The 26,367-nt window shown below is 47.4% G+C and overlaps 1 protein-coding gene across 1 annotated transcript in view; it reads right to left on the bottom strand.

Moving 5' to 3' along the window:
* The window catches only part of Lpcat3 (lysophosphatidylcholine acyltransferase 3), a 37,355-nt gene that overhangs the window by 1,180 nt on the left and 9,808 nt on the right, over positions 1-26,367 (bottom strand). The window contains exons 2-9 of the mRNA XM_051155323.1: positions 5,627-5,734; positions 3,576-3,682; positions 2,791-2,884; positions 2,629-2,666; positions 2,039-2,217; positions 1,132-1,240; positions 410-496; positions 158-321 (exon numbers count right to left, since the gene is read on the bottom strand). Of these exons, the coding sequence (XP_051011280.1) occupies positions 158-321; positions 410-496; positions 1,132-1,240; positions 2,039-2,217; positions 2,629-2,666; positions 2,791-2,884; positions 3,576-3,682; positions 5,627-5,734 (886 nt within the window). The remainder of the gene's footprint in view (positions 1-157; positions 322-409; positions 497-1,131; positions 1,241-2,038; positions 2,218-2,628; positions 2,667-2,790; positions 2,885-3,575; positions 3,683-5,626; positions 5,735-26,367) is intronic.

Raw genomic sequence — 26,367 nt, 5'->3', positions numbered from 1 at the left:
CAAGACCAGGGTTTCTAGCCAAGGCTTGAGGCACTTTTACAGATGTTTTTGGGGTGGGGGAGGAGGGGGAGCTTGGTGAGAACAAAAGCTTAGAGTGATAAGTAGGAAACAGGGACAGAGGTGACAGAACATTCCTGCCCTCGGGTGCAGTGCTTACCGGGCTACCCAGGCGTTGGTATTGATGTTGAAGGAGGCGATGGTGCCGTTGAAGCGAGGAGTCGTTTCAAAGAGCCACACTTTCATGTTAGCACAGGCATCCCATTTCGCAGTCCCATTTTCAATGCCATTAAAGCCCAGCCCCGACAAAATGCACACTCCTTCCTGAGGGGAGGGGCGGCTTAGGGTTCTTGCCACTCTACCCTCCCAGTCTCCCCAACTTGTCTAAATGTGAGTTATCTTTCCAACTTACTGTGACCAGCCAACAGGTGACATACTTGTACAGCACAAATTTGCCCCAGATCAGCATGTACATGCACCGGAACCAGAATGGGCGGCTCTTGAGAAGAGAAACATGGGCATTAGGGGTGGCACAGAGGCATGGCACAGTCCCCTAAATACTATTTTTAAACATGTGCCAGCTCCTTCACTCCTGTCAATTCCACAGGTGCCATGACAGTACCGACCTGCTTGTCTGTAACCAGCCCACTACCTCCTCCTTTGCAAAGTCTGGTTAGCACAGAGGCGCCCTGCATATCCACAGTCTGTTAGTTTTCAGAGATACAGAACTACTGTAAGCTTTTCAGGGGGACTGGAGCAAAAGGCAGCTTTCCCTCCCTCTTGGAGTATGAACTCCCCACAAGCCCCTAAGTTGCTCAGTTAAAAGAAGCCCCGCTGCAGAGTCACAGCTACTGTACTCCTAAGAAGTCATCTGGCATGAAGCAAGGAAAACTTGGGGCTTTTTTTGGGGTGGGGTGGGGTGGGGGAGTCAGGAAATGTTAAAGTGTAGCTGGCACTGCCCCCCCATACCCAAGGTTTGTTCATGCAGGCGATGGTCTGGGTGGCACACACCAGCTCTCATAGACTAGAACAACCCACATGCATCTGTAGATGGTATGGCCTGCTTCTCTGTCGTCTATAGGGCTCTTTGCTTATCCCTTTTTGTGAGGCATTGCTATGCGGACAGCCACTCACATCATAGTCCTCAGTGAGAAGGTAGTCTTCTGTGATGTGGGGGCTCAGCACAGTGTAGCCCACCAGGTAGATGAGGCCCAGACTCAGGCGTTTGAGAGCAGGTATGGTGCTAGAAAGGAACAAGTGGGGGGTCACAGACCGGAGGGCCCCGCCCTTCACCCTCCGACCTGCAGAGAGAGGCATTTCAGGGTGTGGCAACTGCATGTAGTGGCACCAGGGGTTTCCAGAAGGACACCTCTGTATGCTCGGCAGGAGTGAGGGCAGGAGGGAGCAGTGCATGGGAGGCTTTAACCCTCAGCCTGTCACTGAGCTCCGGAGCTCACCAGGATTCTCAGTCAGTGGGAAGATTAAAAACCCCTTGTACAAGCTGGGTACAGAAGCACACCCCTTTAATCCCAGCACTCAGGAGGCAGAGGCAGGCGGATTTCTGAGTTCAAGGTCAGCCTGGTCTACAAAGCGAGTCTAGGACAGCCAGGACTGTTACACAGAGAAACTGCATCTTGAAAAACCCAAACCAACCCCATGTAGAGAACAACCAGCAATTTCAACTCATGCTGAAACTCAGGGTGACGACTTCCCAGTGAAGATTCTAGTGGCTTTTGCCTTATCTCCTGTTAAGTATATATTTTCATATACATTTTTATATATTGAACAAGGTCTGTGTGAGAGGAGGCTTTGAAGGGAGGGGCATACTTGGAGGGCAAAACCCTGAGGCATAAAAACCGAGTCTTTACATCTGTACTTCAGGGTCTGCAGGAATGGCTGGGGAGGAGCACGTAGACATTGTCCACGTGACACTGTGTAAGTTGGGCCTCTGTGCTGGGGTTGGCCTTTAGGAAAGTCACTTCATAGTGGCTGCACTAGGTGGGGTACCTACACAGAGGTGTTGACTGAGAGGGGCAGTTACCTGTTTGGCATCTTCCCTGGTATGTCAGTCAGTTGTCCCTGTACCAGCTTCATGTAGTGGTTCATTGAGAACTGGGGCCCTACCAGGAAGGCTCCATAGAAGTAGGAGAAGCCAGCAACTTCCAGCAGGGAAGGGACACCCCGTATGGCATATTTCTGCTGCTCAGTGGTCAGGGAATTCTGTGCCAAGGAGAGAATGCACGGTTCAGGATAGCTTTGACTCTTACCCCCAAGAGCCAGTCTGAGGGCTCCCAACCTGTGCCCCACTGCCTGAAGCTCTTTAGTTTGGCTTCTCCTTGGTGGGGGTGGTGCGTGGAAGGTTGCTTTATGTGTGGGGTAGCTTAGCCAACAGCTGCCTGTGGCTGCTGTGACAAATGCCTTGCTGGCACTGATCTCTGAACTTTGCACAAGAGCTGGATCCTGGACAAGTCCCCCTGGTTGGTCCTTGCCCAGTTGTTATCTGAAAGACCGCTCAGAGGCTAGGGAATGAGGCAGAAGCTCCGTCCTGGCGGCAGAGCCGTCGTTTGGTAGCAGTGCATTTTCTCCCTCCCTCTGGTTCTCCTTAGCCTCTGCCACGGAGTAAATACGTACCCTGTCTTTGCCTCCATCATAGTAGTCAATAGTCAGACCTGAGCAAAGAGAGGAGAGGGGAGGGGAGATATGAGGATGTGGGTTGGTAGACAGGGACATCAATATGGTTTATTTTTGGCTTAGTGGGGGAGGGACCCGGCTGTAAAGGAGGAGTCCACTTACCAATTAGCTTTAACGTCAGGACACAATGTGGCATTGTCCACTTGATATCATAGTCACCAGTGGCTGTGTAGTAATATCCAGCAAGAAGGTAGGCCTAGGAGAGGGGAAGTTTACCCTTCTTCTCCTCCCCCTTTTGTGGTCTATATCCTGTCACTCAACTCTCCTGTCTTAGCCTTCCAAGCCTGTGCCTGTGCCACCATGCCTCAGTTCTTAAGTGTCCCCTTGTTCTGAAATGCCCCGTATTCTTTCATTCTGGTCCCATAATTTAAAGCATTACAAAGTTCCTTTGAGCCAGGCTTGCTGGTGCAGACCTAAAATCCTGGCACTTGAGAGACTGAAGCCAGCTTGAGCTATAGAATTTGAAGGTGCCTCGGTCACATTGTGAGACCTGTCTCAATAAATCAAGAAATCCTACAAATGGGGGCGTTGCCACCTCAGCGAGCGGTGGGTCGCCTAAGGCCCCAGATGGACACTTCCACGCTTAGCTTCCTCAGCTCACTCTAAATTGGTTTTCTGCCTCACTTTTGAGTGACGGCCCTTATGTCAGCTGGGCCAGCCCTGGGGAGAACCAAGGAACCCTGCTGGCACAGTCCTGAGGCAAGCAGTGAGCTACTGCTACAATCTGCCCAGGGCCTGTGCTGCAGGACCTGCCCAGCCAGACCGCTGTGTGTTGGGAGGAGCAAGTGCAAGCCAGGTCTCTTCAGTCACTACGCTATCACCCCCGGCCTCGCCCCTCCCCACACCTGCTGTCAGATGGGACCCGAGTCGCTATGAGAGAAACTTACCATCTGGAAGCAAAAGGTAGTGAAGATGGCAGTGACGGTGCGGCCCATGAGTCGCAGGATGAGGAACTGAAGAACGACACATAGCAAGGAGTGGTAGGACTGGGAGCCTGGGTGCAGAGAAGAGAGCAGCATTTAGGACCTTCGTGTCCATACTCCTCCCGACATCCCCAACCACAACAAAGAACACAGCAAGCAGCGCTGGAGGATGGGGATGCAGCACACAGCCCAGGGGTTGGTGGGCTAGGCTGGACCAGGCACGGTGTTGAGGCAGGAGGATCAAGATCACCTTCTATACGGTTCAAGGTCAGCCTGGGCTACGTGAGACTGTCTCAAATGTGTGTGGGTGTGCTGTGGTAAGTGTAGAGGTCAAAGGGCAACTAGAGGGAATTTGTTGTCTTCATCCAGCTTGTAGGCAGGTCATCAGACTTGGCAGCATGTGCTCTTACCTGCTGAAACAACTCTCTAGCCCCTGAATAACACTAATTATTGTTATTATCATTATTTTTATTTTTGAGACAGGGTCTCACTATGTAGCCCTGATGGGCCTGGAACTCACTACGTAGACCGTGCTGGCCCTCCTATGCCTCCTGAGTGCTAGAATTAAAGGTGTGTGCCACAATGCCTAGCACTAATTTATTTACCTCTTAACTGATACATAAGTGTACATACTTACGGGGCACCTCCTGATCTTTTGATATATGTTACCTTATTTTGAATTATTTAACATACTGTTTTTCAACGTGTTTAAAAATATTTACCTTGGATCAGAGGGATGGCTCAGTGGTTAAAAGCACTGACTGTTCTCCCAGAGGACCTGGGTTCAATTCCTAGCACCTACATGGCAGCTCACAACTGTTTGTAACTCTAGTTCCAAGGAATCTGACACCCTCACACCAATATATGTAAAGTAAATTTAAATATATTATTAAAAAAAATCTTTATCTTAGCCAGGCATTGTGGCTCATGCCTTTAATCCCAGCACTCAGGAGGCAGAGACAGGCAGATTTTTGTGAGTTCAAGGTTAGCCTGGTCTACAAAGTAAGTGCAGACAGCCAAGGCTAGACATAGAAACCCTGTCTCGAAAAACCAAACTAAACCAAACCAAAATAAAACAACAACAACAAAAACCCTCTTTATCTTTATTTATGTGTTTGTGAGTATATGCGGGTGTATGCGTTATGTGTCCATGTAACCAGAGGAGGGCTTCAGATGCCCTGGGACTGGAGTTACAGGTGGTTTTGAGTTACCTGGCATGAGTGCTGGACTGAACTTGGGTCCTCTGGAAGAAAAAATACTGCTGTGGCATCTTTCCTGAATCCCATTTCCCCCCTTTGGTTTTTCAAGACAGGGTTTCTCTGTGTAGCCTTGGCTGTCCTGGATTGGCTTTGTAGAACAAGCTGTCCTCGAACTCATAGAAATCTGCCTGCCTCTGACTCCCGAGTGCTGGGATTAAAAGCATGCGCCCCCACAGCTGGCATGACTCCCAAATATTTTTATCAGTAAAGAAATGTAAAAAAAACAAAAAAAGAAAAATTAACTTGGTTTAAAAAACAAGATTTTAGTTATTTATTTTATGTATATGAATGCTCTACCTGCAGGCCAGAAAAGAGCATCAGATCCCAGTGCAGATGGTTGTGAGCCACCATGTGGTGGCTGGGAATTGAACTCAGGACCTCTGGAAGAGCAGTCAGTGTCTTTAACTGCTGAGCCATCTCTCCAGCCCCTTAAGTTGTGTTCTTATTGATTCAATTCTCTTTATTTTTTAAAAGATTTATTTACTTATGTATATGAATACTCTGTTTGCATGTATGCTTGCATAACAGAAGAGGGCATCAAATCCCATTATAGATGGTTGGGAGCCACCATGTAGTTCTGGGGAATTGAACTCAGGACCTATGGATGAGCAGCTGTGGCTCTTAACTGCTGAGCCATCTTTCCAGCCCTCAATCCTCTTTTTGTCGAGATGAAAACATTTTAAAACTAAAACTTCCTATCCCAGGGGGGTTTTCCTCTGCTCTGTTCCTCCCCAGTGTCCTTACACAGTCACTTACCAAAGTTGAAATAAGCAATTGAGAGGCCTGTCACAGTGTGGAAGAGATGGATGAGGTAGCTGTCCTTGTAGAAAAGGTAATGCCGGTAAAACAGGGCCAACGGGTAGCCTAGGTGGGAGGAAGACAGGAAGAGGGTCATTCATGCCTGGCGCCATTGAGATAGAAAAACACAGGATTTTAAAAAACATTATTATTAGCTGGGCATGGTGGCGCATGCCTTTAATCTCAGCACTTGGGAGGCAGAAGCAGGTGGATCACTGTGAGTTGGAGGCCAGCCTGGTCTACAAATTGAGTCCAGCTAAGGCTACACAGAGAAACCCTGTCTCAAAAAGCAAAAACCAAAACCAAAACAAAACAAAAAAAAAACCAAAACAAAAAACTATTATTATTATTATTATTATTATTATTATTATTATTATTATTATTATTATTATTATTATGTGTGTGTGATGTATGTGTGTGTATACATCTGTGCTACAGTGAACAGAATGTTAGACCACAGTCTTTGTAGAGTCTGCTCTTTCCATCCACCTTATGAAGGATTCAGGGATCGAACTTAGATCTTCAGGCTTACTTGACAAGTGCCCTTTACCCACTGAATCATCTCACTGTGCCCCCCCCCCCCCCCCCGAAACGACATTATATGGATGCTGAAAGAGAAGACAGAATAGTACTTCCATTTGTTGTTTTTGTTGTTGTTTGTTTTGTAAATACACATTTAGAACTGCAAGTATTTTTAACTAAGACAACATAAACTGAATCCCAGGACTAGCTTTTATTTATACCTACCAACTATTGAGGAAACGGTGTAGTGACAAACATCCACAAAAGGGTGCTGGGGCCAGCCTGGGCTACATAGTGAGTACCTGGCAGGCCTGGGCTCCATGGCAGATTATGTTTCAAAAATGTATAACAAGGGCTAGAGATCTCCCTCAGAGTGCTTGCCAGCATGCATGAAGCCCTGGGTTTGATTCAGACACGGCAGTACACACTTGAAATCCCAACACTCAGGAGGTGCAGTCAGGAGGACCCCAAGTTCAAGGCTACCATCATCTACTTACCAAGTGAGGCTAGCTGTGAGTGGGACCCTGGATCAAACAAGACAAACTATTGCTAAGAAATCCTCTCTCCACTGAAAAATAATAAGTAAAGACACAAAGTCTGGGCATGATGGCACATGCCTCTAGTCTTATCACTTGGAGAGGCCAAGAAAAGAGATTTGAGTTTGCAGCCAGTCTAGCCTATGTAGAAAGAAACCTGCAAAACAAACAAAACAAAACACCCAGAGAGAATATGTCCACTACACTCAGAAACAGTGCCTTGCTCTCTGTGATCTGTCCTGTGAGGACAGCACCCTCGGACTTCTGAGAAGACTAAAACTAACCTAAACCCAGGCTGTGCTGTGGGCTTGCTGAACCTCGGCATCAAGTATAGAGCTTGTTTTGGAACAGTAGAAAAATGTCTTCCAAACTTAATTCAGGGTATGATCCAAGGGCTATGAGCAAACTCTTAGGGGAGCTCCTAGAGTTCTACACTGCCAAGGGTTGCTCAGAGAGGGCCAATGCATCTGGTATCCCCAAGTCCAAGACAGCATCGGCAGAGGCTTCAGCTGGTCGAGCTGGCATGCTTGCCCTTGGGCACATATGGCCAAACAGTCTCCCTCTTGGTTTTCTGGAAAGACACCTTACCTACTCTGGGAGCTGGTCATGGTTCATAGTTGCCGTGGTTCTTGCTTTTAAAATATAAAACATAGGGTCAGGGAGATGGCTGAGCTGGGAGGGCACTTGCCACCAAGCCTGATGACTTGAGTTTGATCTCTGGGGTCTACATGGTGAAAAGAGAACCGATTCCTGTAAGTTGTCCTCTGACCTGCGCACACACAAACAAGTAAATGTAATAAAGGAATTAAAACAAAATGCAGCCGGGCATGGTGGCCCACGCCTTTAATCTCAGCACTCGGGAGGCAGAGGCAGGCGGATCGCTGTGAGTTCGAGGCCAGCTGGGTCTACAAAGTGAGTCCAGGACAGTCAGGACTACAACGAGAAACCCTGTCTTGAAAAACCAAACCAAACCAAACCAAATGCAGTTAGTATATTATTGGCAATATAGTTTTGAGCTTGAAGTAATTGATTTTTGTTGTTTGGTTTTTTTTTTTGAGATAGGGTTTCTCTGTATAGCTTTGGCTATCTTAGCATTCATTTTGTAGACCAGGCTGGTGAATTTGCTCGGAGCTGAGGCTGGCCTTTAATTCCCAGTCCTTCACCTCCTGACTACTGGGATACTGCCGGGGTTGCTGGCTCCTACCACCTTGCTGGATCCCATTCAGGGCCTGTACTCCCCTCCAGCCCTAAGTCCGCACTTGTCGGTGATAGGGGTCACTGCATTTCAGAATAGAGCTGTCATAACCTCCTGCCCTCTGGGGTGTGGGAAGCTGCCTCAACTCTAGAACTTCCACTGTCCTGGATGCCAGGCTCTTGTATCCACTTCGTCCAGTTTTTCCCGTCCTTTCCCTTTGCTATTCTGGGATCAATAGTCACTTCTTGAGCTTTCAACAGGCCTGCCAAGAATAGCTCCTCTCCCTATTTCTAACTCACCACGGAGTTTAGAAAGCATGGTTGTGTAAGACAAGAAAAGATGCGTGACCAGAGCCAGGGTCTTGGCTGTGTGGACTTAGCATAGGCCTGGTAGCTTTGGTTCTGGCTGCTTCAGGGGACCTGTTTGCTACCTCCTGGTTTGCAGGTTGTACAGTCCCACACAGGTCAGGGACTGCTGCAGACTGGCAAACACGTAAGAAGTCGAGGAGCTGCAAGAAAATAGAAAGGACGAGCAAGCTGGGGTACCAAGAACACTGAGAGCACAAGAGAAGGGTTAAGGCTGTGAGGAAGCTGCTAAGAGGAAAGGGACGGACTGGGCTGGGGGACTTGCTGTGACAACCCAGGCCCACGGTGGGTATGTAAACACTGAACCTTGCTCTTGGCTGTTGCCCAATTCGGCAAGCTTTGAAGCCTGGCCGCTGGTCACGGGGAGGAGCTGTTTTCAGAGAGAGCGCGGTGCCCTACAAGCTGTTTCCGAGTCTTAATTCCTTCTCTGTGGGAACTAGTGCTTAATTCAGTGGCAACCATCACCTACAAACCGTCAGAAACATCGAGCCGCACCCGGCTGCTTGCCCGTCGGTCTGACTGGGAAGGACGCGTGCTTCAGTACCACCTTGCTAAACCCTAAAGACGGGTTCCGAGAATGAACGGTCAGCTTTGGTTCAGTCTCACCACACAGGTTTTAATAACTCTGAGGACCTGTGGCCGTGTTGCCTTTCTCCTTTGTGATTGTTAAAGGAGGTTCTTAGCAGGTCTGACATACAGCGCAGGCCAAGGAAAACCAGGCTCGGTCTATTAAGAGCAAAGTTCCGGCTGTGCTGTGTACTGTGACTGGCTGCAGCTAGGCACGCGGGCAAGCGGCCGGCACAGGGAGGCTGCATTCCGTGTGGTCTACATGTGCTTCTGACTGAGCTATGGCTGGGACCTGAGCCGCCATGCTGTTGATGTTATGCTAGCTCCTCCCTCCCTACACACTTGTTGTACAGTTACCTATTAATGTTAACGTTCGAAGAAAACGGGAGTGAACTGTTTTTATTAGGGCCTGATGCATTTGTCTTTCATCTCTGTGGCCGTTCATGAACTCTGCAGGAATGTGATAGGGCCCCATTTGGTCTGTCAGCAGGTCACATGACCCAGGCCAAAGAAAACGAGCTATGTTTGTCAGGTGAGAGGAAGAAAGTGGAATTCCAAGTGCTATGTGCTGCCAGGTCAGCTGATATCAATTCTACAGAATAACCCCCCCCCCCCACCCCGGCTGGGGGTTGAGGATTGAACCTAGGGCCTCGGGGATTAAACCTAGGGCCTCATACACGCTAGGCAAGTGTTGAATTACCCCACCCCCACTGAACACTTTTTCCTGCCTCCTAAAACATCCAAACTTGTTTCTCTATTTTTGCTGTATTGCTTCTGTGGAAACTCCTCGATGCCCACGCAACCTAATATGAACTTTTCCTATTTTAGTCCCATATCCCCTGGCTCCTCCCTGGATATTTTTAGTGTGATATTTCATTACTATCTCAAATGCCGTATAACTAAACCATCTTTTTTTTTGTAAGATGATTTATTTTATACAGTGAGTGTTTTGCCTGCGTGTACAAATAGGTACCATGTATATGCCTGGTGCTCATGGAAGCCAGAAGAAGAATGTCAGATCCCCTGGAAATGGAATTACAGACAGTTGTAAGCTGCCATGTGAATCCTGGGAAATCCAAGCCTATGTCCTCTGAAAGAGCAACATGTGCTCTTAACTGTGGATTCACCTCTCCAGCTTTTGTGTGTGTGTGTGTGTGTGTGTGTGTGTGTGTGTGTGTGTGATGTGTGCTACATATATTTTCAGTTAAGATCCCCCTATATCTCACCCCTAAGCCCTGGCAATGGCCTCCCACTGTAACTGTTTGCAGCCACATGCCCCAGCAACGCTACCTCACAGAAACTCTCCTTCAAAACCTCAGAGACAGCTGGGTGGTGGTGACGCACACCTATAATCCCAGCACTTGGGAGGCAGAGGCAGGTGGATCATTGTGAGTTCAAGGCCAGCATGCTCTACAAAGTGAGTCCAGGACAGCCAAGGCTACACAGAGAAACCTTGTCTTGAAAAACAAACAACAACAACAACATATTTTTGACAGGTTCTCACTAAGTTATCTAACTATCCACTTACTTATTTATGTGTGTGGTGGCGGGCTGCACATGTGGTGTGTGTGTTGAGGTCAGAGGACAACTTGTGGGAGTTGGTCTCTCCTTTCACTGTGTGGGACCCAGAGAGCAAACTCCGGTGCTGGTAAGTGCCTTACCTACTGAACCACCACACTGGCCCCCAAATCTCAGACTTAAGGACTGTTTTATAAACTTCTAGCTAATGCCTCCCCCACCCCGCGTAACTAAAACAAGCCTGTCTGGTTTTACCCAAACATGTCCTAGGTGTTTTGTAGCTGTGCTGAGCCCTTGCCAGCTCCCTTGTGTGGAACAGCTCCTCTCAAAATCTCTACAGAGCAAACTCCTGGCCATTCCTCAAAATTCAGCTAAGTATCTCCTTCCGACGACAGAGAACTCATGCAGTAATGCATTATGGCCTTATGACCTAAGTGTCTGGCACACAAGTCACTGTACACACTGCATAGCCGCCCTTATGTTTTGTATTGTATGTCTTTGGATATCTGATAGTGTGCTCTGCCTACACTTTATATACATCAACTTTTTTAAAGGTTTATTTCATGCATCTGCGTGTTTTGCTTGAATGTATGTATGCACACCGTGTGTGTGCCTGGTGCCCACAGAGTTCAGAAGAGGGCATAGGATCCCCTGCAACTTGAGTTAGGGATGGTTGTGAGCCACCATTGTGGGTTTTAGGTGACACACCCATGCCATCTGCAAAAGCAACAAGTACACCGACCTGCTGAGCCAACCCTCCAGCCCCGTGTACTTTCTATTTTGTGTTTGGACAACAGTGACTGACCTTCAGTAGCTGTTTTCATACCGTGTGCCCGCTTACACACACACACGCACATGCACACGCACACACGGGATAGTAGTACCAGATGTGCACCAACCACTGCATCTGGCCGTTTACACGGGCTCTAGGGATGGAACTCGCGCTCTCAGGGTCGCACAGCAAGCATTCCGTTCAGAGCTGTCTCTCAGCCTCTTCCTGTAAATTATCCCTTTCCCCTTCCTAGGATCCAGGGCCTCCCAGGTGCCAGGCGAGCACTTTAACACAGCACTTCTATCACTGTTGTGTTGAGTGTGATATGGGCACTGGTATGTCCAGTGCACACGCAGAGGTCAGAGGTCAATTCTGTGATCTGTGCTCTCCTCCTACCTTCATATGCGTTTTGAGAATTGAACTCAGCTGGTCAGGCTTGTGGGCCAGGTGCTTACCCACTGAGCCACCTGGCTAGCGCCTCAACACCTGGTTTTATTTTTGAGACACAGCCCACTATGCTGCTCAGGCTGGCCTTGGACTCATGAGCCTGTTGCTTCAGCCTTACAGTTTCTGAGATTGCAGGAGTGTTCCACGCCCCACATAAGTTACGGCATGCACTAGTGTACTATCGGGGGACACTAGAGTGACAGACTGGTCTGAATGCTTGTCCTGCTCCTTCTCTGTCACTCCTGGCTGTGTGGAGCCAGTGTTGTAGAGTGAAATGGGTACCTACGGAGGTTGTCCCCTGTGCCTTGACAGTGACCTGTCCAGTGATCTCACCTAGGCCTTCAGAACCCATCCATAGGATGTTTACTCATCGGATGTCTCCTCAAGCTCAGAGCCTCTCCTGATCGCCACTTGCTATCTGCTCAGCATCCTGTGTGGGTGTCTGCCCAAGGGACAGCTTGAACCTACCAGGCGCAAGCTGAGCTGCTGCATAGCAAAACCTGCCCCTCTCGGGGCCTTCCTTGTTTCATTTTATCTTATTTTTATTTTGGGACAAGGTCTCACCGTGCAGTCCTGGCTGGCCTCAAACTCAGAGATCCATCCATCTGCCTCTGCCTCCCAGGTGCTAGGATGAAAGGCGTGCGCCACCATGCCTGGCCCCTACCACATTCCAGACTGCAACTTACTTTTCTGTTTTTTCAGAACTAAAACCCTGCCCACCATCACTGTTACCTTCCTTCCCTTCTCTTCACAATCAGCCAATTCTGTAGGTCCTACATCAGAGCGTCAGAGTTCTGCCCTCTCCTCTTCACCTTCCCTGCGTCCCCTGGTCAAGTCACCATTATAATTACAGTCATCTCCTGAGTGGCCTCCCCATATCCCTGACTCCTTACGCTATCGCAGCATCCAGCTGATTCAATTCTGAGTCAGACAGTGCAATCGTATGCTGGAAACCCTCTGAAGGCCCATCTCAGAGAGCGCATGCCCAGCCAGAACATGCAGCATCCGGTCCCATCTCTGCCGGCTTCTCTCTGATTCATCTCTTCCCCTGGTCTTCACCCATCTGCCCTGGATGTAACCCCTCTCCCCCTTTCCTGGAATGTTCCAACAGGGTCAGCCTTAGAGCCTTCACATTAAGAGTTCCCCGTATGTACGGAATGATCTTTCCAAACAGCTCCTCAGCACTTCAGATGTTTGGTAAAACGTCACTTTAACAGCGAGGGCTTCCTTGACCATCTTATCGCACCGCTGCTCTCCACCCCTGTGGCCATCCCAGCAACACATGCTATTCTTTCTGTGCTCTGTCTAATTTCCCCCTTGGCACTCACTGCTCTTTAACAGACTGTATATTTTATTTATTTATCAGTCTTTGAAGGCAGAGATTGTTGCCCATTTTGTTCCCTACTGGACAGCACACTGTTGGGTAGTTGAAAACAAATGCTGTATTCTCTCCACAGCTAATAAGATAATCATTAAGCACCCATCATGTGGCTAGGCATTGCACTAAGCATTAAGAGACGTATGGCAGGATTGCTAGGAGCACTTTTTACTCTTAAGGAGCCTGCAGCTTTTCCTTTAGGTAGAGATAAAAGAAATGCCAACTCTAGGTGCCATGGCAAGTGCTAACTGTAGGGAGGGCAATACTGGGGGGGTTAGAGGAGAGACAGTGGTGCGGGAGTAGGCATGGATAAGGCCCTTCCAGAGGGGAAGAGGCCAAGACAGTGACATAGGCAAGTGCATGAAACATGCATTCACTAACCCACAGACTCCCCCTCATAAAAACAAACCTCAAAAAGAGCGACTAGCACAAGGTTGGCACAGGACCTTGGGGCAGAGCCAGTGTCCTCTGGGGGCCACCTGCCCCACCCTTTCACTTCCACACTCTTGCTGCTTTAAGCAAAGAAATGTGGGATTGCTCGCTCTTACAAGGCCAGCAGCTGCAGCACAGGGAGTGGCCAGCCACTGCCCCAAGACAGGGTAACGCCAAGGAGGAGGTGGCGAGGTGCTGGGGACCTGCCCCTGACATGGCTGGGTCTCAGCTTGTTCACTCTATGGAACAAGCTTTTGCAGAGGGACCTCTGACAGCCAGTTTAAACACAACTGACAATCCTCGTGAAAGCAATAACAAGATTAGAGTGCTAACAGGTCAATTTTATCTGGCACGATGACATTCCCGATGGTAACCAGCCCCTACCCCCCCCCCCCCCGTTGTTGTTGTTTTTTGGTGGTTTCTTCAAGACAGGGTTTCCCTGTGTAGCCTTAGCTGTCCTGGACTCACTTTGTAGACCAGGCTGGCCTCCAACTCAGTGATTCGCCTGCCTCTGCCTTCCAAGTGCTGAGATTACAGGCGTGCACCACCACGCCCGGCTGTTTTGTTTTTAAATTGTTCTTCTCGTCCCTAGCTTATAAGAGAAGTAACCTAAAATTACCATTTTGCGTCTGTTCTCTCTCCAGGTCTTTTCTGTCAGAATCGCCCTTCTGGGGATGGAGAGGTGAAGGACAAGCACTTGTTTCTCCCTGCAAAGGACCCAGGTTCATCCCAGAACCCACATGGTGGTTCACCAGCCTTCCTTCCTTCCTTCCTTCCTTCCTTCCTTTATGCTGCTTCACTGTATGCTACAGCCAGTGTATATAGAATAGTTAAGCCTTGTGAAACAGAAATCCATGAAAATTCAGAGAGGTAGATGCTAAGGACTGACAAGTAGAAAAGACTGTATATCACGGCCCGTGTTATAGAGATGCTCTGTACAGACTTCAAATTTAGTTCCCTTGAGTCTTCACTGGCTCACGAAAAGCGGTTTGAGAAACCTCGAGATGTGTGCCTACAGAAGGAACAGACTTTATGGGGCCTGAAGGGACTTGTACTTGAAGACACTGCAGTCAGCAGAGGGTCATGGTGAGCGTTCTGCAGACACAACTGTTTCAAGGCTGCGGCTGCCTGGGACACCTTCACACAGTTGAACCCAACATTGCGCTAGGGACAGTCTGACTGCCAACTGAGGAGCGGCAGGTCGCGGGCCACAACCATTTCTAACTCCAGTTCCAGAGACTCTGATGGCTTCTTGTGACCTCGGTGAGCACTAGGCACGCATGTGGTACATTTACATGTGCTCAGGCAAAACATTTGTGCAGGAAAAAAAAAAATTAAGCCGGCAGTGGTGGCCCACGCCTGTAATCCCCGCACTCCGGGAGGCAGAGAGAGGTGGATCACTGTGAATTTGAATTCAAGACCAGCCTGGTCTCCAAATCGAGTCCAGGACAGCCAAGGCTACACAGAGAAATCCTGTCTTGAAACACAAACAACAACAACCATTAGTCTTCCTGTGTCCTCCACCTATTATTCTATTCTGTAGAATGAAGTGTTCCTCAATCTTTGTTTTTTTTGTTCTTGGAGACAGGGCTTTTCTGTGTAACCCTGGCTATCCTGGACATGCTCTGTAGACCAGGCTGGCCTCGAACTCACAGCGATCTGCCTGCTTCTCTCTCCCTCTGTGCTGGGATTACAAGTATGCACCACTGAGCCTGCCTGTGCTTCCTAATCTTTAAGACAAAACAAAACAAAAAAACAAAAAACAAAAAACCAACCCCCCCAAAAAACCAAAAAAACCCCACACCTTTATGATTACTGTGTGTAAGCTTGTGCCTGTGCATGTGTGTCTGTGTGGCGTGTGCACACCTGTGTGCTTGTGTGCTGGAATACACATATTTGCTTGTGTGGTGCTCAGGGAAAGTTTGTTATTTTCTGCTTCCGCCATTACTTGGACTCCATGGATCTCATGCAGGTTTTCAGGCTTGAGCCTCCAAGTGCTTTTATGTGCTCAGCCACCTTGCCAGTCTTTTACAAATTTAACCTTTATTATTAATTCACGCTGTAGACCAGGCTAGCCTTAAGACTCACAGAGATCTGTTTGCCTCTGCCTCCTGAGTGCTGGGATTACAGGTGTGGGCCACCTGACAGCTAGCCCTTTTTTTAAAGGGGGGGGGGGCAGAATTGTGAGAGAAACGTGAAAGGAAAAACTCCAAGGTGGAGACATTGGTGCAGCAGTTTTAGAGAAAGGAACAGGTGAAGGCTGGCTTCTTTCTTTTCCTTCCTTCCTTCCTTTCTTCTTTCTTTCTTTCTTTTTAATACAAGGTTTCTCTGTGTAGCCTTGGCTGTCTTGGACTCACTTTGTAGACCAGGCTGGGCTCGAACTCACAGCAATCTGTCTACCTCTGTCTCCCAAGTGTTGGGATTAAAGGCGTGCGCCACCACGTGCAGCAAAGGTTGGTTTCTTTAGCTCCCCATGCCCGTGAGTCCCCTTGGCAGGTCTCTACCAAATGAGGTATTTGTTCTTTGACTCGAAGCTGCTTATCTCAGGTTCTCATATCGCATGACTTGGTGGTTAGGAAGAAGGTGATACCATTCAAAGTGACACAGAGATTGGCTGCTGCTGTGGCATGGTTAGTGACAGATAAAACCAGGAAGAAAGATAAACACAAAGGCACATCATAAAAAGGAGAGACCAGGTGGCAGCGAGAAGGCTCAGCAGGTGGCCTGGTGGCCTGAGTGGGATCCCAGGACCCACATGGTGAAGACCTCTAAGCTGTCCTCTGAGTTCCACATGTGTGCCATGCCACCTGAGTGCCCACACATAGGCATGTACACGACAGATCAATAAGATGTAATGAAACAATAGAAACTGTTAGCAAAGGTGAAACCAGAGAACTGAATAATTCCCTAGTCTCATGAACCCGCCCCCACCCCCACCCCCCCACCCCCACATGTGCGAGTGGCAGCACGAGGTCCACAGAACCAGGAGCCGCTGGCCACTGAGGGCGAGTGACAGTGTAGAAAGACAAAGACAGACTGCAAATGAAGGCTGTTCCTTCAAGGACTTGCTACTGAGGAAAGGAAACATTTCTTTGTTTTTCTAAGACAGGGTTTCTCTGGAATTCCCGCTGGAGGTCAGGCCTCCAGGGTGGGATTAAAGGCGAGTGTCACCACTGCTCCGCTGAAATGACATTTTTTTTTTTTTCCTTTTTAGTTTTCGAGATAGAGTTCCTCTGTGTAGCCTTGTCTGTCCTGGACTCACTTTGTAGACCAGGCTGGCCTCGAACTCACAGAGATCTGTCTGCCTCTGCCTCCCAAGTGCTGGGATTAAAGGCGTGCGCCACCACTGCCTGGCTTGACAAGATCTTACTATGTTGTGCTGGATGACCTGGACCTAGACAGACCCCCTGCCAGGGCTTCCTGAGTTCTAGGAGTACCTTTTATTTTATTTTATTTTTTCGATAGTGTCTCCAATATGTAGCCCAGGTTGGCTTCAAACTGTTGGCCATCCTCCTGCCTCCATCTTCTTTATGCTATGTACCCCTAAACTCATGATACGTTTATACTCAGTCTTTTTTTTTTTTTTTTAAGATTTATGTATTATGGATACAGTGTTCTGCCTGCATGTATGCCTTCACAACAGAAGAGGGAACCAGATCTCATCATGGATGGTTGTGAACTACCATGTAGTTGCTGGGAAATTGAACTCATGACCTTTAGAAGAGCAACCAGTGATCTTAACCTCTGAGCCATCTCTCTAGCCCTTACTCAGTCCTTTTTTTTTTTTTTTAATTAAAATTTTTTTGGAGTGGGGATTGAAACAGAGTCTTTCTATGTAGCCCAGGGTGTCCTGGAACTTGCTTTGTAGACCAGGCTGGCCTCAAACTCACAAAGATCCACCTGCCTCAGCCTCCTGAGTGTACCACTATGCCTAGCCTAATTTTTTTTATTTTTAAATGATGTGTCTCTGTGTGTGGAGTCTGTGCAGGTGCCATGAAGCTGGAGCTGGAAGGTGACCTCAGTCCTCTGTAAGAGCAGGCTATTCCTCCTAAACACTGAACCATCTCTCCAGGATGGCCAAGCACTCGCAAGAGAACCGCCTGCCTCTACCTCCTGAGTGCTGGGATTAAAGGCCTGAGCCATTGTGCCTGCCTTTTTCTTTTCTGAAAGAGAACCAGCCATTCTCCTGCCTTTGTTCCTAAATGCTGGGATTAGAGGTGTGTGGCACCACTCTGTAGCTGCAAGGCATGGAGAGCAGGGACACTCAGGAGGGGGCATGGCTCATCTCTGGATATGCTCAGAACAGATTCTTTTTGCTTTCTGATCACCAGATTAAGCCGGCCTGGCAGTCTGGGCAGGGTGCCGCCCCACCTTCTGTACTACAGCAACCTTGCTTATCTTCAGCTGAGTCCGATTCCTCGAGCTGAAGAAAGCTTAGAAATCATCTACTCAACCCTTCATTAGGCAGATAAGGAACTGAGCCCCATAGGGGATGACTGGTGAGCTGAAGCTAACAGAGCAGGGCTCAAAGTAGACTCCACACTGCCCGACTTCATCCTACTGGTCGGGCCATGTGCGCTGGAACTTGGCAGTGACCTGGGAGTGGTGCCACCGATAGATAACTAACTTCCCTTTTAAAACTGCAGCTATATTCTCGGTCTTTAGAGAACAGTCTAAGCCCAGTCCTTGTTCACAATCACACCCATTTTTACGCCTGCTTAGCCCCCTGTTTAAAAACGTTTTATAGGGGCTGGAGAGATGGCTCAGTGGTTAAGGGCACAGCCTGCTCTTGCAGAGGTCCTGAGTTCAATTCCCAGCAACCACATGGTGGCTCACAACCATCTATAACACTATCTGATGCCCTCTTCTGCAGATAAAGCACTCATATACAATAAATAAATCTTTAAAAAAATGTTTTATAAAAATCTTATTTTCAGATGGGTGCCGTGCTGGCAGCACGTGCCTGCAGTCCCACCTAGTTGGGAAGCTAAATGGTTTGAGCCCAGGAACTCAAGGGCAGATCAGGCAACATATATAGTGACACACAATCTTAAAACAAACCCACAGCACTTTAATGCTACATACAAGTGTTTTCCTGTACTTTGTCAGTATAATTACTGGGTACTCAAGTCCCTTCTCTATAATAATACCCCGGGGCTGAGCATCTTCAGCATTCTCCACAACAGTGACAAGGGACTGAGGGAACTAGGGCAAGTGATCAGAAGTGTCCAGGGGATGAGGCCAGAGGCAGCATTATTATTACTACTATTCTGCAGTACTGGGATAGAAACCAGGACCTCACACATGCTAGGCTAACAGCTACCTCTACCCCTGACCTATAGTTCTGGGCTGGAGGATTTAATTGTGATTTTTATTTTATTCATTTTAGACACAGGCTCTTGGGATGTAGCCCATGCTGGCTTAGAACTTACAATGCAGCCAAGGCTATCCCTAAAGGCTCAGACTCCTGATCCACCTGCCTTTCTAGAGCTGGGATGCTGGGATTCCTGGTGTGGACTGCCACACCTGGTGCTGGGGGATATTCTGAAGATGGACTAGTGGTTGGTGAAAAAGAAAAAGCATTTTTGTGGATGTTAAGAAGTATTTTTTAAAACCAGAGAGATTGGTAGTGTTCATCTATAAATCTCAGCACTTGGGAGGCAAGGCAGGAGGATCAGGAGGTTCAGGCCAGCCTTGGCAACAGCCTAGGCTACATGAGACTGTTTCAAACAAGAACAACTATAAAAAGTATCTTTTTGTTAGTTCCTCAATGCATCAAAACATTCTAACCCTAACTTCCCCAGAGCTCCACCAAGAGTATGCCTTCTTTACTTTCAAGCCAAGTACTTTTAGGAAGTCAGTCTTCCCATTTCAATGCTAATGGCTGATCTATGAAACTGTGGTGGCTTAGCCAGTATCAACAAAAGCTGAATGAGAAAACTACGCTGAGGCAGGAATGGGGCTCTCCCATCACCAGCTTACTATCATGAGTTCAGTGAAAGTCATCCTGAGGGCTGCCCTCAGGAGCACTTCCTGGCTGATTAGATGGCTAAAGCAATGTCCCCCGTGCCTGGCATCTAGACTGTAGCATTTCCCTACAGAACGACACAATGTTATTTCTCTTAGTAGAAGAGTGACCACAGACCTTCAGACTGGTTTTGAGGCACCCAGGAGACCCTATTTGCCTCTCCTCGCAAAGGTAACCGACCTAGCTGTCCTGCTAATTGGGGGGCATTTAGTCACACTTTAACTCTCTTCAAATTACTACAGCATGTAGTAGGCAGATTTTCTGGGTTCTGGAATGGGAGTGGTCTGGTCAAGGTTCAGATCTACAGGCTGAAAAAAAAAAACAAAAACAAAACCAAAACCAAAAAAAACCCAGCCACATTCCTTGTGTCTTATCATATCCATTTCTGAACTAGGGAAAATACCAGCCATGGAGCAGGCCACTCTGCAGATTAATAGAAAATACCAGCCGTGGAACAGGTCACTCTGCAGATTAATAGGAAATACTGGCCTTGGAGGACTAGCTTGATGACCCAAGTTCAGTCCCCAGAACCCACATAAAGGTGACAGAACAGACTCCACAAAGTTGCCCTCTGACCTCCACAAGGGTGCCATGCACACCCTCCTACACTAACAATAAAGAAAAGGACCTGCAAAAGCACCACGCACATAAAGCCCTTTATCTCAGCGGTCACTGATTTCACATACTACACAAAATTCTACCACCCAGAAATACTGAATGGATTGCTTTTTTTTTCTTTTGTTTTTTCCAGACAGGGTTTCTCTGTGTAGCCTTGACTGTCCTGGACTCACTTTGTAGACCAGGCTGGCCTTGAACTCACAGAGACCTGCCTGTCTCTGCCTCCTTGAGTGCTGGGATCAAAGGTGTGCACCACCAAGCCCGGCTCTGAATGGAAAATTTCAATAAACAAATCCTAAAATTATACACTATTCTGAGGCTTGTGAATAAGTCTTGCACTGACATGAACCCCCATTCTTTTATCTAGGGTTTCCATGCTGTAATGCTACCCACCTGTTAGTGACACTTGGCCATCACACAGGCAGATCCACACTAGTGTCTGCAGATGAGAGTAACCTTCACTTAATAATGGCCCAAGTGAGAGAGCAGTGATGCTGGCAACTCAGACACGCCAGAGAGGCCGTCAAGTGCTTCCTTTATGTGAAAAGCTAAGGTTTGTTTTTGTTATTTCTTGGTTTGTTTGAGCCTAGGGCTGGTCTAGAATTCACTATGTAGCCAAGGCTGCCTCACGGAAGTCCTCCTGTCTCAGTCTCCCAAGTGTTGGGATTACCTATGGGTGGCTGTAAAGAGCTACAGCACAGGGCTGGAGAGATGGCTCAGCGCTTGAGAACACTGACTGCTGTCCCAGAGGCCCGAGTTTAATTCCCAGCAACCACATGGAGGCTCACAACCGTCTATAACATGATCTAATTAATGTGCACTGTATACATAATAAGTAAATAAATCTTTAAAAAAAGTTACAGTACAATAAGATGTGTATGCATGCATGTAAGATCTGCCACATGTATAGCATAATTTTAATTACAGTGCAATCTTCCAATTTCTCCTTTATTATTCATTACTGCTGATCCTTACTGTACTTAATTTAGCAATTAAGCTTCATTACCAGTGTGTGTATGTGTGTATGTGTGTGTGTGTGTACACAGTACATATAGGGTTTGGTGGGATTCACTCAAGAGTCTTAGACTGCAACCCTGTGGATTAGTGGGAGATTATACTTTAAACAACTTGAAGATATCTGCTCATAAAAGTTCAAATATTTCATATAAGCATATTTATAATACTCAACTTCTCTGAACTGCTTTTAAGCTCTCAGTGGCTCGCCTGCTCCGCCTGCAGGTATTCATAACCACACTTACCTTGTATTTCGTTTTTTTAACAATATTTTTTTGTTTTATGCCTGGATTTTGTTTGTCTTTTTTTGTTTTGTTTTGTTTTCAAGACAAGGTTTCTCTGTGTAGCCTTCGCTGTCCTGGACTTGCTTTGTAGACCAGGCTGGCCTCGAACTCACAGCTGCCTCTGCCTCCTGAGTGCTGGGATTAAAGGCGTGAGCCACTACTGCCCAGCTTTGTCTTTCTTAAGAAAGGTTATCTTTGTAACCTTGGCTGTCCTGGAGCTTGCTCTGTAGATCAGGCTGGCCTCAAATTCAGAGATCTTTTCTTAAAAGCCATTTAAATTGTTTTCATTATTACGTGTGTGTGTGTGTGTGTGTGTGTGTAAGGCTAAGGAAGTCAGAGGCGTGTCAGATTGCCTGAAGCTGAAGTTACAGGTAGTTGTGAACTGTCTGGTGTTGGGTGCTGGGAATCGAACTCGGGTCCTTTGGAAAAGCAATATGTGCTTTTAACCACTGAGCTGTTTCTCCAGCCTCTGCTGCTTGAGTGCTGGATGGAAAGGTGTATGCCACCATGCCAGATGCCAGCTGGGGAAGGAAGCTGGCTGCCTGTGCCAGCATTAGGCCTGAGGAGCAGTCAGGCTGAGAAGACTCTGCCAGGATGAGACTCCCTGGGAAGCCAGCTGGGATGTGGGTGGCACCTCCCAAGGAAATCTGAACCTAGAGGCAGCAGGATGATTGGTCTGGACTCTGGAATAAACAGTCACTTCGAGCTCGCTGGGCTTAGCACAGGAAAGTCTCATGATCTAGGGAACTTCCTCCTTGGCTGTTAACATGTTTATCTGCAGAGCATCCAGGGGAGAGAAAGTCCAGTCCTGTCTTATCTGGTCTGCTGGGGGCTAGGCCTGCTCAGCTTCACGGCCCTGTGATTTACCTGGTTTCTTTCCAACCTTCCCTAATACTACCTCCCTGCCATCAGCGGGGCAAAACCCAACTGTTGGAGATATAAACAAGGTAGGCAATACTTCTTTGCTCAGCAGATGTCTCAACAAACAAAATAAGCTCTCTGCTGCTCAGCTGTGGTACTAATAGGAGAAGTAGTCCAAACTGTCCTTATCAACCTGAGTATGTGTCATTGGGGCATTCTTGCTCTCTTCTGTGTTTTTAGTGGAAAAATAAAGAAAGTTGGTGGTGATGGTGGTGGCAGCAGTGGGGGTAGACACGCGAGTGCATGTACATATCCAGACACAAAGACACACACACACACACACACACACACACACACACACACACACACACAGACATACACACCTTTAATCCTAGCACCCAGGAGAGGCAGGACGTTTGTCTTGAAAAACAAACAAACAAACAAACAAACACCCCAACATAACCCAAAACAAAACAAAAAAAGAGTGGAGACAGGCTCTCCAAGGGAGAACTTTTACTACCTGTCAGTTTCCCAAGATTTTTTTTGGAGGGGGGGATGGGGAGGGTTTCGAGACAGGGTTTCTCTGTGTAGTCTTGGCTGTCCTGGACTCGCTTTGTAGACCAGGCTGGCCTTGAACTCACAGTGATCTGCCTGCCTCTGCCTCCCGAGTGCTGGGATTAAAGGCGTGCGCCACCACGCCCGGCTTCACAACAAGATTTTAAAGGTAACATGGCACAAAACACTCTTTCTTCTTTACCCATAGTATTTACGGGGCACACAGAGCTTGGATACTTTATCTAATTTTTAGGTTAAATTTATTTTATTTTATTGGTTTTTCGAGAGGGTTTCCTTTGTATAGCCTTGGCTGTCCTGGACTTACTTTGTAGACCAGGCTGGCCTGGAACAAACAGAGATCCACCTGCCTCTGCCTCCTGGAGTGCTGGGATTACAGGCATGTACTGCCATGCCTGGCTAATTTTTTTATTCTATTAGGCACAAATATGGTTTCATTCTTACTACATGAGTAGATTTTATTATCTGGTTTTCATTTTATTGCATCTCATGCAGTAAGTTAAATACAACTGGAGCCGGGCATGGTGGCGCACACCTTTAATCCCAGCACTTGGGAGGCAGAGGCAGGTGGATCTCTGTGAGTTCGAGGCCAGTCTGGTCTACAAAGTGACCCCAGGACAGCCAGGGCTACACAGAGAAATTTGTCTTGGGAAAACAAAACAAACAAAACTAACAAACAAACAAAAAGAGAATCACTGTGCTGAGCCAGCTCTCTAGATTCTCATCCCTTACCTTTGAAAAGTTGTTTATTCTTTTATAATTGCAATGGACCGTGCACGGACACACACGTGTATATGACATACTTTGGTGGTATACCCATGTCTAGTGTCCTCTCTATACCCCTCTTCCTCATTCTGTGTGGTTGAATGGTGTTCCATTATATGGGCAACTTACTATTTTTTTTTAAGACAGGGTTTCTCTGTGTAGCCTTGGCTGCCCTGGACTCACTTTGTAGACCAGGCTGGCCTCAAACTCACAGAGATCTGCCTGCTTCTAACTCCCTGAGTGCTGGGATTATAGGGGTGCGCCACCATGCCTGGCTTTAACATACTGTTTATTAATTCATCGGTTGGTGAACAATTAGCTGTTGTAACATCGTGTTGGCTTATGTGAGCAGATGCTTTCAGCACTCTTGGGCCTACCCCTCGATTCACCCCACTGGTTCTCAACCTGCAGCACAGGGAAGAGGTACTTTGGGTAGACTTTTTGAAGATTAGATGTTAGTTGTTTAACTTTCTGAGAAACCAGCAAACTTCCACATTTTACATTGCTAATAGCAGTGTACACTGCTCCAACTTCCCCCATGGCCATCACGTATTCCGTCTGATACAAGCTATGCAGACAAGCTGGTCTGCGCGGCTGTTGGCTTGTTTTGTTCTGAGGTGATCTTGCTGTATGGTCCAAGCTGGCCTCAGTCTCAGGATCTTTCTTTTTGGATTCCTGAGTCTGGGATTAGGGGTGCACCACCACATGCAATAGTTAGTGCCATACTTCCGTAGTAACTAATGTTATCAAACAACTCTAAGGCAGTACTTCTCAACCTTAATGCCGCAACCCTTTACCTCATGTTATGGGGCCCCGCCAACTATACAATTATTTTCATTGCTACCTCATAACCGTAACTTTGCTACTGTTAGGAATCATAATGTGAGTATCTATGTTTTCTGATGGTCCTACGTGACCTCTCTGAAAAAGTCATTTTTTAAATTATGTATACAGTGTTCTGCCTGCATGTACACCTGCAGGGCAGAAGAGGGCACCAGATCTCATTATAGATGGTTGTGAGCCACCATGTGGTTGCTGGGAGTTGAACTCAGGACCTGTGGAAGAGTAGCCAGTGCTCTTAACCTCTGAGCCATCTCTCCAGCCCCCTAAACTTTTATTCTTATCTCATATCCCGACTGCAGTTTCCCCTTCTTACACTTCCTCCAGCCCCTCTCCTCCTGTCCCCCAGATCTCCAGATTCACGCCTCCTGTTTGAAAAAAAAAAAAAAAAATAATGAAAAGAAAAAAGAGAGAGTGAGAGAAAGAGAGAGAAGCAGGCTTCCTAGGGATATCTGCTAAGCATGACCTAACAAGATACAGTAAGATTGGACACAAACCCTCATAGCATGGGTGGATATGGCAACCCAGTAGGAGGAAAAGGGTCCCAAGAGCAGGCAAAGGTCAGAGACACCCCCACTACCACTGTTGGGAGTCCCACAAGAACAAGTAGCTACACAACCATTAGGTATATGCAGAGGACCTGAGTCAGACCCATACAGGATCTGTGTTTGTCACTTCAGTCTCTGTGAGCCCCTATAAGCCCTGTTTAATTTATTTTATGGGCCGTGTTCTCATGGTGTCCTGACATTTGGGTTCTTTTTATTACTGAATTTTATATATAATTATATATATGCCTGTATACTAGACACTTAGGAAATACATGAGTTACAAATATTTTCTCCTATCCTGTGTATTATTTTTTCATTTTTCATGACAGTACCCTTTGATGTACAAGAGTTGTTACTTTCCAGCTCTAAAGGAAAGCAGTTTGGGCTGGGCATGATGGCACACACCTTTAATCCCAGTTAGTACTGGCCTATGGCACTTTTGTTGTATGACAGGATAAACAAACAAACGAAGGGAATATGTCCTTGGCTGTATGGTGCTTGCCTTCCGAGCATTCAGGAGGTCAGAGGTAGGAGGCTTCAGTGAGACTGAGGGCCCTTAAGCCTCATAAGGAATTCAAGGTCACCCTGGCCACATAACTGAATGGTCTCACAAAAACAGCAAGCCACGTGGACTGGGGTGTGGCTTGTTCAGTAGACCCTGGGTTCTATTCTGCAGGCCACAAACCCAAAGCAAATCACCACTCACTACCTACAAGTTTGTGTCCTTGCTTTCAATTCCTAGGTTTTCAGATGGGTGATGCCTTATTTAGGGACAGCATGACCACAGCAACGCTTATAAAGGAAAGCATTGAACTGGGGCTGGCTTACAGTTCGGAGGTTTAGTCCATTGTCATCATGGTGGGAAGCATGGTGGCATGCAGGCAGACATGGGGCTGGAGAAGGAGCTGAGAGCTCTACATTTGGATCTGTAAGCAGCAGGAAGAGACTAAGACACACTTCCTCCAACAAGACCACATCTCCTAATTGTGTCACTCCCTATGGGTTATGGGGGCCACTTTTATTCAAACCATCACAGGCGATCAATGAAGAGTTTTTAAAATGGTCAATCGGGTTTGGTGATGCACACCTAAAATCCCAGCTACTTAGAAGGCTGATGCAGGAGGATCGCTGCATGTTTGAGGCTAGATTGGGCAAGACAGAAAGTTCCAAGTCAGCCTGGGTAACTTAGGAAAATCCAAATAAAAATAAATGAAGCGAGACAGCTCGTCCTTTAAGAATGTGGATTAAAAACAAGAGTGAACAATTCTAGTGGTGCCCACAGTTCAGTGTTTTTGCTCAGGTCCCATGTCTACACTCCATCTTGAATCAATCTTGTCCACTTTTGTCTGAGGTGTGGTGCCAGGAGCCGTAAGGGGCACCATTCCAGTTGGCTTCTGCTTGCTGGCTTGGAAAGAGCGGTTTCCTATTTACAGACA

Source organism: Acomys russatus, chromosome 13 (assembly GCF_903995435.1).
Source record: "Acomys russatus chromosome 13, mAcoRus1.1, whole genome shotgun sequence".
In the NCBI taxonomy this organism is placed as follows: Eukaryota; Metazoa; Chordata; class Mammalia; order Rodentia; family Muridae; genus Acomys; species Acomys russatus.
The sequence above is the reverse complement of the archived record's forward strand: the minus strand, read 5'-3'. Positions and strand labels throughout refer to the sequence as shown.